This window comes from Leucoraja erinacea, chromosome 15, assembly GCF_028641065.1.
Source record: "Leucoraja erinacea ecotype New England chromosome 15, Leri_hhj_1, whole genome shotgun sequence".
Lineage (NCBI taxonomy): Eukaryota > Metazoa > Chordata > Chondrichthyes > Rajiformes > Rajidae > Leucoraja > Leucoraja erinaceus.
Genome location: NC_073391.1, coordinates 37323498 through 37339756, shown reverse-complemented (window position 1 = coordinate 37339756; position 16259 = coordinate 37323498). Strand labels below are relative to the sequence as shown.

The following is a 16259-nucleotide window of genomic DNA, read 5'->3' as shown; positions in this document are numbered from 1 at the left end:
GAGCAAAGTTTCTTTCATATATCAAATTTCTGGGTAATAATGGCGTATTTCCATTACCTGGATGACCATAACACAGGGGTTGCCCTAATTATATATTTAAATTAGATTTTATTTCATTTGCAAAGAATGCTATAAAATCTGATTGAATGGAAGTAAATGCAAATATCATAATTGCCAATAGAATAACCAGAACAATGATTGGTATACAACCTAGTATTTTATGTAAAAATATATTTTTAACAATTTATATTTGTTGTTACAGTGATAGGTGCCTGGAATGCATTACCAGGGGTGATGGTGGAATCGGACACAATCGTGTCATTCAATAGGCTTTTAAAAAGGCACAGAATATATAGGAAATGTTGCATCTGGGTGGACGGGGTTCATGTACAAGCAGAACAGATCAGTTAATATAACGTCCTATTTGACAGACATAGTGGGCTGAAGGGCCTGTTCCTGTGCTGCACTGTTATATGTTCAATGTTAAAATTTCAGGTACATTGCCATTATTGTTTTATAAATGTTAAAAAAAGACTTCCACACTCCTTAATTTTCTTCATGTTTATTCAACATTGATTATCAAATGGGAAGAAATATTCTCTTACTAAGTATTAAAATTGCTGTCTGTCCCTATCACAAGCAGTGGTTGGATTCGTATGATAAGGGATTCAGTTCCCAATTCCCCAAAACCTTTCACATTCACAGGGCACAAATATTTTACTGGTTGATTATTGCCATTTGTAGCGAGTTACATTGAAAGCTTTTGTTTCCATGCTATCAAATTCAATCAGATGATACTATACACAAGTACAATTAAGCCATACACAAGCACAACAAGTGCAAAGAGAGAAAAATATACAAATGCAGAATATAGTTGGGGGCACGATAGAAATAGGTTGCCCCTATCAGTGTGGCTCCAACAAATGCTCAATGCCATTCAGGACAAATCAACATGCTTCATTAACATCCCAACTACTCTATAAATATTCATGTCATCATTCTGCAATGTATATAAAATTCGCTATAGTTACTCACCATGGCCAATTCAATAATACTTCCCAAACCCACTTGCTCTATCCCCAGAAGAATGATGGTATTCGGTGTATGGGACCATCTTCAAATTTCCCAAAAGGGCACAAAGTGCTGGAGTAATTCAGCAGCTCAGGTAGCATCTCTGGGGAAAAAAAGGATAGCCGATGTTTCGACTTATGGGATAGGTGACTTTTGGGTGAAGACCTTTCTCCAGAGGTGCAGCCTCACCTTCTGAGTTACTCCAGCATTTTGTGTCCTTTTGTACATTAACCAGCCTTTGCAGTTCCTTGTTTCTTCAAATTACTCCAAGTCACACAACATCGTGACCTGGAAGAATACCATCAACTCCAGTGTCACGAAATATAAATTCTGGAACCCTATACTCGACAAGGGAGCATCTTTCCATAGGGACTACACCAATTCAAGAAAGCTCATAAATGTAACCTCATAAAGGACAAAAGCATAAAGTCAATAATATAACACCCAGATTTCATAAGTACTGATATGTCTATAAGAAACACGTAGCGATAACATTTACCCTCAAGTCCAATGATCTGACATATGTATTGAATGATTAACGATTGAAAGACTTCATAAAGTTGGAACATATACACATACATGAATTTGCAAAACAAAAACATTGCTTCCAGATTATAGCTTTTTCCTTGAAACAGTAATTCTTTCACATTTATTGCAAAGAATGTGAACAGAAATTCCATTATCATATTCTATTTAGCTTTGATGAAATAGCTAATATCACCATCTCCCAATTAATAACTAAATTTCAGATGCTCCAATACATTGTACTTTATTCACAATATTAACAGGCAGGTCATTATTTGTACAACATTAATAAAGTTAATCATAAAACGCCTTCAATGAGCATTCATGAAACCTTTTGAATTAACGGGTACATTTTATGCAACTTACATAATGTACATGGTAAAAGATCATTATTCATTTGCTGCGCTAGTATTTACTTTGGATGTATTTGCAGTAAAAAGACATTTAATTCAACCAGTCTGTGACGGCATTTCACTAAGAATATAAGAAACTGGGGAGACGCTCAAGGCAGCCCATCTACACTGCCCTCCATAATGTTTGGGACAAAGATCCATCATTTATTTATTTGCCTCTGTACTCCACAATTTGAGATTTGTAATGGAAAAAAATCACATGTGGTTAAAGTGCACATTGTCAGGTTTTAATAAAGGCCACTTTTATATATTTTGGTTTCACCATGTAGAAATTACAGCTGTTAAAACATAGTCCCTCCATTTCAGGGCACCATAATGTTTGGGACACATGGCTTCACAGGTGTTTGTAATTGCTCAGGTGTGTAATTGCTCAGGTTTATAATTGCCTCCCTAATGCAGGTATAAGAGAGCTCTCAGCGCCCAATCTTTCCTCCAGTCTAAAGAAAAATCCCCAAATATCTGTCTTCAGGAGTGGATTTGTCAATGACCACTGACTTCATGAACAGATATACAGAGGCTACACTGCAAGATGCAAACCACTGGTTAGCCGCAAAAATAGGATGGCCAGGTTACAGATGGCCAAGAATTACTCAAAAGAACATCCACAGTTTTGGAAAAAGGTCTTATGGACAGATGAGATGAAGATTAACTTATATCAGAGTGATGGCAAGAGCAAAGGATGGAGGAGAGAAGGAACTGCCCAAGATCCAAAGCATACCACCTCATCTCTGAAACACAGTGGTGGGGGTGTTATGGCCTGGGCATATATGGCTGCTGAAGGTACTGGCTCACTTATCTTCATTGATGATACAACTGCTGATGGTAGTAGCATAATGAATTCTGCTGTGTATAGACACATCCTATCTGCTCAAGTTCAAATAAATGCCTCAAAACCCATTGGCCGGCGGTTCATTCCACAAGAAAATGATCCCAAACATACTGCTAAAGCAACAAAGGAGTTTTTCAAAGCTAAAAAATGATCAATTCTTGAATGGCCAAATCAATCACCCAATCTGAACCCAATTGAGCATGCCTTTTATATGCCGAAGAAAAATCTGAAGGGGACTAGACCCCAGAACAAGCATAAGCTAAAGATGGCTGCAATACAAGCCTGGCAGTGCATCACCAGAGAAGACACCCAGCAAATGCTGATGTCCATGAATCGCAGACTTCAAGCAGTCATTGCATACCAAGGATATGCAATAAAATACTAAACTTGACTACTTTCATTTATCTGACATTGCAGTGTCCCAAACATTATGGTGCCCTGAAATGGAGGGACTATGTATAAACACTGCTGTAGTTTCTACATGGTGAAACCAAAATGTATAAAAATGGCCTTTATTAAAACCTGACAATGTGCACTTTAACAACACTAAATACTTTTATATTACAAATCTCAAATTGTGGAGTTCAGAGGCAAATAAATAAATGATGGGTCTTTGTTCCAAACATTATGGAAGTCCCTGAATATCAATATAATCTATGCTAGCATCAACTCCTCTTCTTGTTCTCCAGAATCCTCAATTCCTTCTTCTTTCAAATAGGCATTTGTCACAACCTGAAATAGATCAGATGATCCAGTCACCATCACCCTAGGGGGCAGCAAATTCCAGAGATTCACCACACTAAAAAAAACTCAACACAAAATCATCAATGACCAACCTTTTATTTTAGTAGCTATATTCTCTTGTTCATAACTTTCCTTCTAGTGAGAAAATGTCAACAATGTTCCTGTTAAAACCTCAGGATAATATGTGTTTAAATAAGGTCACCCTTCATTCCTCGGAACTTCAGAGGATATAAATCCAAACTGTCCAGCCTCTCTTGAAAGAACAACCCTTTATCCCAGAAATTAACCTGATAAATCTTCCTCGGGCTGCATATATTTTTTTTTTAGGTAAGGAAACCAAAACTGTGCACATTATTCCAAGCGTGGCCTCACAAATAGTCAGTACAACTGTAACAAAACCTTTCTGTTCTTAAAGTCCAAGCCCTTTGATGTGGCCCTTGTGGCTAAGGGGATCAGAGGGTATGGAGAGAAGGCAGGTACGGGATACTGAGTTGGATGATCAGCCATGATCATATCGAATGGCAGTGCAGGCTCAAAGGGCCGAATGGCCTACTCCTGCACCTAATTTCTATGTTTCCAAGCCCTTTGCTCAGAAGGCCTAAATGTCATTCATCTTGTTACCCATTTGTTGGACTTACCTCCTAACCTCTTCCCATTGTTTCTCATCCAAACTTGAGTGTCACCCTCCTTTCCCTTACATGTTTATGTCATCTCCCCATACACGCACAAATACATATTTGTTGCAGTTTTGGCCATAAATTTCATTTGCTGAGGTACATTGATGCTAACTTAACTAAGTCTGCTGTCCAGCTCCACCTCTGGTCCAACCTAATGGCTGACAAAAATGGGAGGGGGAGGGAGGCTTTACTTTCAAAGTAAAATATTGAGAAGATTAAACATTTTTCCATGTAATATAAAAATTACTGTAATGATGAGGAATGATGCCCCATTATTGACTTGGAAAATAAAATTCCTCCTCATTTTGACAAAGAATGAAACACCAATATTTAATATCTTTCACATTGTTGAAATGTCACAAAATACTTTTGGACAAATGAAGTGCTTGTAAAAGTGGATTCTAAAGAAGAAAACTGCAGTCACCAATACAAACAACGTTTCGGGCCAGTACCCTTCTTCAAACTGTTTGTCAGTCCGAAGAAAGATCCTGACCCGGAAACGGCACCTACCTATGTTCTCCGGGGTTGCTACCTGACCCGCTGAGTTACACCTCCACTTAGTGTCTTTTATTTGTAAACTGGCATTTACAATGCCTCGTTTCCTTATGCGCACTAGTCTAACAAACAGCAATGAAATAAAAGGGCCAGATAACAAATGACCTTGCATTGTCAATAGGAATAAATAAGTGAGGAGAATTTCCATAATCATTTTGATGGACTATAAAGAACACCAAGAACTGTATTCCGAGATAGTCTCATTGAACATCATTCACAAGATCAAAATTCAGCTCCCACATCAATACACAGAGAGTGGTGAATCTCTGGAACTCTCTGCCACAGAGGGTAGTCGAGGCCAGTTCATTGGCTATATTTAAGAGGGAGTTAGATGTGGCCCTTGTGGCTAAGGGGATCGGAGGGTATGGAGAGAAGGCAGGTACGGGATACTGAGTTGGATGATCAGCCATGATCTTATTGAATGGCGGTGCAGGCTCGAATGACCTACTCCTGCACCTAATTTCTATGTTTCTATGTTAATTCTACCTTTTGTTCTCAACAAAAAAAACATCAAACTATCAATACTAAATACATTGACCTCTGCAAAGACTGGGCCCTTCTACACCCACCCCCTCCAATCACCACTTCACACCTAATCACCCACACCCTCTGTGCTGCACAACATCACTTATCCAATATCAACAATAACAATAGAGGAGGTGGAGAGGCTTTTCAGAGGACAAAAGAGCCGGAAATCTCCAGGACCTGACAATGTTTCCCCCTCTACTCTTAAGTCCCTGTAAACATGTACTGTCCCTGCCTGCTTCAAAGTCTCCACTATTGTCCCTATACCCAAAAAGGCAAGGATTACTTGTCTTAACAACTACAGGCCTATAGCACTGACCTCTGTAGTCATGAAGACACTCGAGAGGCTTGTGCTGGCCAAGCTGAAAATTATCACAAACCCTCTGCAGTTTGCATATCTGGCCAATAGATCTGTGGATGATGCAGTCAACCTGGACCTGCACTTCATCCTACAGCACGCAGACCGCCAGGGGACCTATACGAGGATCCTGTTGATTTTAGCTCAGCATCCAACACCATTGTGCCAGATCTACTACATTCCAAACTTTACGAGTTGACTGTGCCTGAACCCCTTTGCCGGTGGATCACGAGCTTCCTGACAGACAGGAAGCAGCATGTGAGGCTGGGAAAGCACATCTCGGACCCGCAAACGCTCAGCATAGGAGCACTGTAAGGCTGCCTACTCTCTCCTCTCCTCACTCTACACCAACGACTGCACCTCCATAGACACCTCTGTCAAGCATCTCAAGTTTGCGGACGACACAACCCTGTTTGGACTGATCCAGGATGGGGAGGAATCTGCCTACAGACAGGAAGTGTCACAGCTGGCGTCCTGGTGCCGTCGCAACAACCTGGAGCTCAATGCTCTTAAGACACTGGAATTGATCGTAGACTTTAGGAGAGCTTCCCCACCCCTCACCCCACTCACCATCAACAACACCAGTTACATCTGTGGAGTCTTTTAAGTTCCTGGGAACCATCATCTCCAAGGACTTTAAGTGGGGGGCAACCATTGATGAACTGTACACTGCAAGGGCCAGGAAGCGAGCGGGCAAGATCATCTGACCCCTCTCACCCTGGCCACAAACTCTTTGAATCACTTCCCCCCTGGAAGGCGACTCCGGACTGTCAAAGCTGCCACAGCCAGACATAAAAACAGTTATTATTCATGAGTAGTTGCCTTACTCAACGGCCAAAATCTGTAGCCTCCTTTTCATCTGGTATTTTGTTGGTTCACATGCTTGATCAATGGTGTTTTATCATAAATGTTTTATTATTATTAATGTTTAGTGTTTTTTGAGTCATTCGTAACTGTCACTGTATGTCATGTTGTTACTTGTGGGCAGAGCACCAAGGCAAATTCCTTGTATGTAAATACTTGGCCAATAAACTAACTTACATACATTCCTAATGTACTTGTCTCACCACTCAAGTAGAAAATTCCCAATATTTTCAAACACAGGTAAAAATGTATTTCCAAATGACATAGTACTATCCAATGCTCTGGTTTCCTCCCACATTCCAAAGAAGTGCAAGATTGCAATTTAATACAACGTGCTAGAGGAACTCAGCAGGTCAGGCAGCATCCCTGGAGCAAAAGGATAGGCGACGTTTCAGGTTGGGACCTTCCTTCAGACTGAATTAGCTTCTGAAAACTGTGCCAAGTATGTTGGACGAGAACTGGTGTACGAGTGATCGTGGTCACACTGACTCGGTGATCCAAAGGCCCTGGTTCCATGCTGTATCTCCATACTAATCAGCACTTTCATCTGAGCACTGCGATGTGAATATAGAACAGTATAGCACAGAAAAGGCCTTTGGTCTGTGCTGACCATGATATCAAATTAATCTGATCTCTTCCACCAGCACGTGATCAATATCCCCCGATTCCTTGCATATCTATGTTCCTATCTAAAAGCCTTTTAAATACCACTATTGTATCTGTCTCAACCACTATCCCAGGTAGCATGTTCCAGGCACCTTATGCTCTTTTTACAAAAAAAAATTGCCCCTTTAAGTTATGCCCCCAGTCCTTGAAAAAAAGATTGACTGTCTACCCTTTATATGCCTCTCATATGTTTCCAGGAGATCTACCCCTCACTCGCCGAAGTTCCTGGGAAAACAATCCAAATTTGTCCAACCTCTCCTTTAGTTTGATTATCTTGATTAGCCTTAGATTATTACAGGCATTCCCTTTTCACTGACATATATAATCTATTTAATCTTAAAGTACCAAAGCTATTACAACTGAAGCTAATGAGTTGAACGTTCTTGCACTTGTTCTTCCAAGTAAAAAAAGATCTCTGTATATCTCAATGGATTTAATACTAACTTCTTTATAATTGTAACCCCTAGTTTTTGATCCTCCTAAGAAATGAAAGTATTCTCAATATTTCTTGCCACTAAACATATTTGTTTTTAAAGACTGAAATCAAAGTCTGCTCTTTTCTACAAGACTCAACCCGATTAGTTTTCACAAAAGTTGTAATACTGTAGCACTTGCATTGTCCTTAAAAACCTTATTTTCTCAGAACAGACATCAGAACTGTACACAATGCCCAAAGCATGGCCTTCGCAAAGTCCTGCAAAAGTTCAACAGAAATTATGATGCTTCAATTCAACACCGAGAAAGGAGAGATATATGCAGAATTGTATTTATCTATTTCACTTTTTCCAAAGCAAATTGCAACTACCAAAATACTTCTGAGGTGGTGTGACATAGTGTCAAAGGATTTTTATCATGCATTTGAGGACAGGCAGCATCTCTGATCATGTCACAATTGATCAGCTCCTACAATTCTGCAATATTCAGTATCACACTGAAGCATCCGGTAACATTCTTATTCTGAAATGACTGAAGAGGACAAACATCGAAAAATTGACACCATCTGCCATTGGAAATAAATTACAGTAGGTCAGGTCGGGGGGAGTTCCCCCAGCCACGGGTACCAGGTAATCCCGTGCTACCTGCTCCATGGTCGGATAGTTGGCGACAAAACCATCTCCTCCCGGTGAAGGGGGGCTGTGGACCCTGAGCAGGACCAAAAACAAGTCCTGTCAAAGTGAGCCAACAGCCATCCACACTTCAGTAGAAGTTGCGATCACTGTCGTACATAGCATTGTATGGAATGATGATAAAGCACACACACCAAAATCCTATACTTCCAGTGGCGGAAGTCAGCAGGAACTGGAGGACAGAGATGTGTGGTGCGTCCATCCCCATTCCCGTTGGAAACCAGCACCACTGCGTCGCTAATGCTTTCAACGCTGATGAGTGAATGACTTTGCATAATACCAATTTAAAATCCAAACAATGTTTGCTTTTAATGAATTTTTTACAATAGGTATCTTCAAAGTGTTTCTTCAGGCAAACATTGACCATCTCCCCATCCCCGATAGGTTCACCCATTCATGGCTCTTCATGTGGTGGGATTTTTGCTGTTGGACTGCAGATGGTTTAACATTACTGAAGTGCCCATGCATGCCATGGCACATCAGCCAGTTGACACCCTCCCACGCACTCTATTCATCTGTCGATTAGGTCCTGGGTTTTCTCTTAGATCTCAGCGTTCAGGTCCCTGCAAATCTGTTTATATACCATTGAGGAAAAGTGATGCTTCCAATTCAAGAATGTCTTGCATATGTGATTAATTAGCTCCTCGATCTCAAAATCATTCTCCTCAAACAAACTCTGGTTATTCTTGATGGAGAAGTCGTGCCTCCGCACAGATGCTAATTATGTATGACTTCATAACAGCCCATACATTGAACACCCTACAGCTTCCGTAGACGGGTTGTTGACGGGTTGTTTGGTGTTTTGTCGGAGAAGAGCCAGCTTTACGGGGTTCAAGAGGTTTGACATTAATCTCTTAAACCAACATTTCTGTTGAAGCTGATGTTTTGGGGTTGGGTTATTGGATATAATGGAGTGGATTAGGAGTGAATCGACAGCCTGGCTTGGCGGGGTGATGTGAACATTTAGGCTGATCTTTGATGATGATATAATCTAGTAGGTGTTAATGCTTGGAGTATGTGTTTTGTGATACTGTGTTGTTTTCATCTCGCAAGAATTAGAGTATCTGTTATAATGAAGCTCATTATATTGCACATTGTGTAAGGAAGATTTAATTGCAGTAAGCCTTCCTCACTCCTTCCTCATCGATCACAGGTTTCTTTGGAGTTGTAGAAACAAGGAACTGCAGATGCCATTTTACAAAAAATGAGACAAAGTGCTGGAGTAACTTTGTGGATCAGGCAGCATTCCTGGAGAACAGAGGTGACGTTTCGGGTCAGGACCCTTCTTCAGACTGGAAGATGTTATGTCCCATTCCACCACAGCATTGAGACCATTTAGGAGAATTAGCTTGCCTCTCTTTCATTTGCAGACCTGGATTTTTTCCAAGGTTTTTCCTTATTTTCATCCAAAGGTTCCAGATTTGGACTGTACGCACTGATGATCAAAGTGTGTTCTCACCATGGTACAGTGGACCAAAGGATCATAATGCATTCACTAATTTTGCAAGGCAAGTCACTGAGATCCTGGATCAGTTGATTCTTGATGGTGATGCTCATTCTGAGGATGAGGTACCTCCTCCTGTTGCCTCTGCAAAGAGGGTGCATTCATTCCCTTATGCTTTAAAATGGCCATCCGCTGCCAACCATGTCTCCCTGAATCAATGTCTTCTAAACAGTGGAGTTACTGAACTTTAAAGCAATGTACAGGTCTAATGCTACTGGGATTATTCAAAACTATCCCAATCTTAAAATCGTGGTATACCTATGCTTGGCTTCTTCTAACATGAGGTAGCTGTTGCATGGCAGCTATCACATTGACCAGTGAGCAAAGTCTCATTTTAGAAACAAGGGGCGGCAAAATAACTAGTGATCAAGCTCTGTGACAAGGGAATTAATGCTCATGTATTCGTGGAAACATATATATAGGGACTACCTGGTGCTTTAGTACTCCTAATCTTTTTTTATAAATAACAAAATTATTGAAATTCTCATTGCGAACTGCGAAACAATGTTCAAAATGTTGAAGTACAATTATGACAATGACAAAGCGTACATTTCTATTTTACTAGAAATCATAAAAAAATAGACAATTTGAATCCACCAATACCTCTGGTACACTGCGTTACCAGATTTAATGTTTACGATCTCGATTATCTCCCCATTTTACAATTTTCTTTTGAGAATCAGAACAAAAATTATTTTAACCACTTAACTTGGGACGGAATGAGTTACGCGTGCGAGAGTTACCTTCCAAATGACAATTAATTTTAGGAAAGGAGTATCAAATATACTTTAAATTAGTAGCAATAATCAGTCCAAGAAATTTGAATTTCCAGGAGAAATGCAAAGCCCGTTATTTTCAAACGATACCACTATCGCGAAAGCAAAACAAGGCGAACATTACAAAACATCCCAATCGTGCCACTCTCCGGTGTAATTGCATGTCCTTACAGCCCGCCGGTATTCGTTCCCCTGAGGACGACAACATACCAGGACTCCGGCATTTAAAACCACGCAAGCAGTTTCTTGCACAGGGCACGTGTGTATGCGACGAACAAAAATCAAAAGAAACAATTTCACTCCACTGAGTAATCGAGAGCAAGTCAGCAGTGGGTCAAAAGTAGGAAAACTGACACCAAACCGCACAACACTGTCAGCAAACAAGCCGGTGAAAGGGAGACCCCTGGGCGGCTGCAAAGCCTGGGTCCGCAGGCTCCACTCACTCCCCTACTTACCGACAGTTCACTGTTGGAGGGCTCCCTGTAAGAGACGGCCCTGATCACCCCGGCTCGCCATTCCCATTCATGGATTCTCAACACGTCCAACTCACAGCCGTTGTCACCCACGCAGACGAAACGCTTGCCGACCAGTTCCATCCGCGGACCCGCCGCCATGTCCTCCTCGTCTCCCCTTCCCCCGCTTCAAGCTCGCGAAATGCGAAGAAAATACACTTCACCCAACTGACATTTTTCTTTCCCTCGCTCTCTCTCTCTGTCTGTCTTTCTCCCCAAAATCAAACGGACGCTCTTGCTGAGATTGGTCAAGAACGAGGAGAGAAAGAAAAAAAACAAAACACAATGGGAGTATGTGTTGGGGGAGGGAGATTAAAAAATCAGTCAGAAAGGAGCTCGGTAAAGTGGAGGAGGCGCCGCTCAGGGGGCCGCCTCGGCCGTCCCGTCGCCGCCGCCGCTACAGCCGCTCCCGCTCGCCGCTCGAGGCCCCGAGTTCGCCGCAACCGACATCCAGCTCGAGGAAGCTGCGTATCCCTCCGCTGCAGGGGTTATAGAGAGAGAGAGAGAGGAAAAAAATAGAAGAGGAAGGGAATGGAAAAACGCTGTTGTCTCCGTCCGCCAGCCCGGGCGACCACGCGCTTCCCCCACCACAAAAACCAGACAGCAAATAGTTCTCCCACCAGCAGCCGCAACCGCAGCACTCTGGCGCTTGGCATCGCTCTCCACCCCCACCAATACACTTTGACAGCTCTGCGGAGGTCACAGCCTCTTCTCTTCTCTCCCCTCCCCCACCCCCACCCCCCATGACAGTTATGTTTTGAAAATAATTTAAGCCATAATTCACGCAGAACATATGGAGAACATTAAGCAGATGGTTGGTATCACGGACATGGACTTGGCAATATGTGTGTTTCCCCTAACATTGCACCTTTTATTCCCTCAAATAAGGTCTAGATTTTTAAATATATAAATGTGGCTTCTTTACTGACATCTCTAAGGGCATGTGTACAGCTGTCGCCGTCGAATTGAGCTTAATGCCATTTGGTGACATAAGATCTGATGGAGTTAAATTACAACCCGGCATCAATCTTGTGTGTGTGTGTGTGTGTGTTGTAAAAAGGAATTTCCTTAAATCTGAGGTCATTTTCATCAACAGTGATTCTCAATCCCAGTATTTTACTGCATTGTTTTGAACATTTGCTCCATTTAATACGATTTTTGACGTTAACCCTGCTGTAAGGCTGTTTTATTCTCTATACGAAACCGAAAAAGCATTTGTTCTTTGTATTGTTATCTCAAACACGACTCCCAATATATGCAACGTCAAGGGAGGAGGCGGGGAAGTAAACGAGCCAGTCCCAATTGAATGCCAGCGCCAATTAAACAGCACAGCTGAGACAAAGATTATAACAAAGTGAACGGGAGTAAACTGTGGCAGAATCACATTTGAAGACTCGTATAGATTTAGTTATTGGTAGGTATAGACAATTTAAGTAGATTTGTAGATTTCAATCTTTGTAAATGTAACAAATTTGGACATTGATTTTTTAATGCTCAACTTCGAATAAATAATATATATAAATATATTAAATGATTTATACCAATTCAATTGAAAACGTTGAGCAACTAGATTTTTTTGAGGAAACCGACACAAACCAAGTTTATACACGATGATAAAACCTTAATTTTACAAAGGAAGTTCGTTTACTAGAGGGTTGCCCGTGGTTTGCATTGAAAGTGTTTCCTTGATTATGTTCTGCCTTGGCGTAAATCATCCAGAATACTTATTTAAATCAAATATCTCAAAATTAAAGATAATTATATACCAACATTGTACAACATTTTATCTTGTTTATCCAAGATGATTCGATGTACATTTATACCGAGTTTAACCTTACTTGGCGGAATTATAAATATTTTCTATGCTATCATCTTTAATGACTGTGAACCCACTGCAGGAATTCACAGGAACTACACGGAATAACCTGCACCAAATGATTAAAGTGAAATAGATCCCGCCCAAGCTCTGGTCCCCACCACCTTCTTCCCATTGAGAGAATTGGTATTGATATTCTCACAATCTTTTAAAATTATTTAAATGTTATAAAGAGTTCCAGATTCCAGCCTCGTGCAAATTCCTTGTATGCAATGACACGCTCGGGTAAATTTCTTCTCCCTGGTAGATCACTATCTTATTTGAGCCCAGACAATGTTGAACCTCCCTGTATACATGTTTGAATGATTGAAAATGGGAAGCCAAGATGATTAATTTTACGAGAGATTTTCAAAACGATGTCAAGAAACCATCAACTTTCTTTTGACCAATGAACGGCTAGATTTAACATGTAGGAAGGGACTACAGATACTGGTTTACACCAGACTGGCACAAAAAGCTGAAGTAACTCAGCGGGTCAGGCAGCATCTCTGGAGAAAAGGAATAGGTGACATTTCAGGTCAAGACCCTCCTTCAGACCGAGAGACAGAGGAGAGGGAACTGAGAGATTGAAAAGATACATAGAACAAATTAATTTCACCACTAACTTCCATCTGGCACTCAAATACACCTGAACCATTTCCGACATTTCAGGACCTCACTATCTCCATCGCAGGTGAAAGACTTCTGACCGACATCCACTATAAACCCACTGACTCCCATGGCTATCTGGACTACACTTCTTCCCACCCTGCTTCCTGTAAGGACTCCATCCCCTACTCCCAATTCCTCCGTCTACGCCGCATCTGCTCCCAGGATGAGGTGTTCCACACCCGGGCATCAGAGATGTCCTCATTCTTCAGGGAACGGGGGTTCCCCTCTTCTACCATAGATCAGGCTCTCACCAGGGTTTCTTCGATACCCCGTGACAATGCTCTCTCACCCCATCCCCCCACTGATAACAAGGCCAGTCTCCCTAGTCCTCACCTTCCATCGTACCAGCCATCATGTACAACAAATAATCATCCGTCATTTTTGCCACCTCCAATGTGAACCCACCACTTGCCACATCATCCCATCTCCTCCCCATCTGCTTTCCGCAGACTTTACACTTTCCCTTGCAACCGCAAGAAATGCTACACTTGTTGCTTTACCTCCCCCCTTGACTCCATTCAAGGACCCAAGCAGTCTTTCCAGGTGCACCTCCTCCAACCTCATCTATTGCATCCGCTGCTCTAGATGTCAGCTGATCTACATCGGTGAGACCAAGCGTAGGCTTGGCGATCGCTTCGCCGAACACCTCCGCTCAGTTCGCAATAACCAACCTGAACTCCCAGTGGCTCAGCACTTCAACTCCCCCTCCCATTCCGAATCCGACCTTTCTGTCCTGGGCCTCCTCCATTGTCAGAGTGAGGACCACCGGAAATTGGAGGAGCAGCACCTCATATTTCGCTTGAGCAGTTTGTACCCCAGCGGTATGAACATTGACTTCTCTAATTTCAGGTAGTCCTTACTGTCTCCTCCCCTTCTTAGCTCACCCTCTAGCCCTTTGGCTCCTCCTCCCTTTCTTCTTTCTGCCCCCCCACCCCCCCACCATCACATCTGTCTCAAGAAGGGTTTTGGCCCGAAACGTTGCCTATTTCCTTCGCTCCATAAATGGTGCCTCACCCGCTGTGTTTCTCCAGCATTTTTGTCTACCTTCGATTTTCCAGCATCTGCAGTTACTTCTTAAACTATATAGACAGCACCCAAGATCAGGATCGAACCTGGGTCTCTGGCGCCGTAAGGCAACAATTCTACTGCTGCACCATTGTGTTTTGTTGTTTTAAGATGGTTTTTAAACCTTCCCTAAATTCTGGAAGGGACACTCATTAGAACAACTTTGATAGATAGTTTTTGTAATTCTTAAACACAAATTTAAAATGATTGCATTTTATAAATATTCTAAACTTGAAAGAGTTAATTGACAGAAAGATAGCAAAACCAATTTGTTGGCAAGCACCTGCAGGGTCAAAGGGTTTCTGGGTTGTGTTACTTTAATTATATTTCATAGAGTCATAGAGTGATACAGTGTGGAAACGGACCCTTCGGCCAAACTTGCCAACATGTCCTGGCTACACTTGTCCCACCTGCCTGCGCTTGATCCATATTCCTCCTAACCTGTCCTATCCATGTACCTGTCTAACTGTTTCTTAAATGTTGGGATAGTCCCAGTCTAAACAACCTCCTCTGGCAGTTTGTTCCAGACACCCACCACCCTTTGTGTGAAAAAGTTCCCCTCAGATTCCTATTAAATAATTTATCCTTCACCTCTGGTCCTCGATTCCCCTACTCTGGACAATAGATTCTGTGCATCTTCCAGATCTATTTCTCTCATGATTTTATACCCATTTACCCATTGGAAATAACTATTTGCATTGATGCAAGTTCATGGCCCTGATTTCTTGGAATAACTGTTAGATTATAATGTTTCACTGCTGAACTCCTCAGAATGCAATCAAAATCACACCAGCGAGAGGCTTCCTGAAAGTTTGATGATTCCATATTTGCATGAATCACTTTTGAGAAATGATTTATTTTGTCATTCTTAACCCTCCGCAACAAAGTTGGTGATTTGAAGCAATACTTTACAAACCCTACTTCCAATTTTGCACACTGTTTTCGCTGCTGACCATATGGTCGCCACCATCTTCTGCAAGCCAAATGCAAAAGGATGACCAATTACTGGCACATCTACCTTTAATCTGAAATAATTACCCTGCGTTTCCAGTCACCTGTCACTTTAATTTTCCATGTCTTTCCCATATGGACCTCTTTCTTCATCATCCTGCACTGATGTAAAGTTCCTTAAAAACTTGAGGAAGAACAACTTTCCTTTTGAGTAGACACATTACAACCTCTGACCTCAACACTGATTTCATCAATTTTGGGTAATCAAAATTTATATGCAATATTTAAGTATTCATTACACCTTTCTCTCGAAATTTCAGGATATTTTTGTAGTTGCAGCTCCTCCAGATTGATCTTTTTCTCTATTTTGTATCTTTTATGGCCAACTCTGTATCGCCAGGTTATGCTTTTCTGCCTCCACCCAATGCAAATCTTCACCCCCCCCACCCCCAGCTTCCTCTGATTACCTTCTGCTGACCTTCCTCTGCATTGTAATGTTTATTTTTTTTAATTTAACTTTGAAATTATGTTCTTGACCTGAAACCATAATTATGCTTCTCCCTTGACAGA

The 16259-nt window shown here is 41.6% G+C and overlaps 1 protein-coding gene across 1 annotated transcript in view; it reads right to left on the bottom strand.

Moving 5' to 3' along the window:
• Positions 1-11756, bottom strand: part of jmjd1cb (jumonji domain containing 1Cb) — a 115642-nt gene extending 103886 nt beyond the window's left edge. The window contains 1 exon segment of the mRNA XM_055647189.1: positions 11090-11756. Coding sequence (XP_055503164.1) covers positions 11090-11248 — 159 coding nt within the window. The 5' untranslated portion in view covers positions 11249-11756.
• Positions 11757-16259: the final 4503 nt, after the last annotated feature.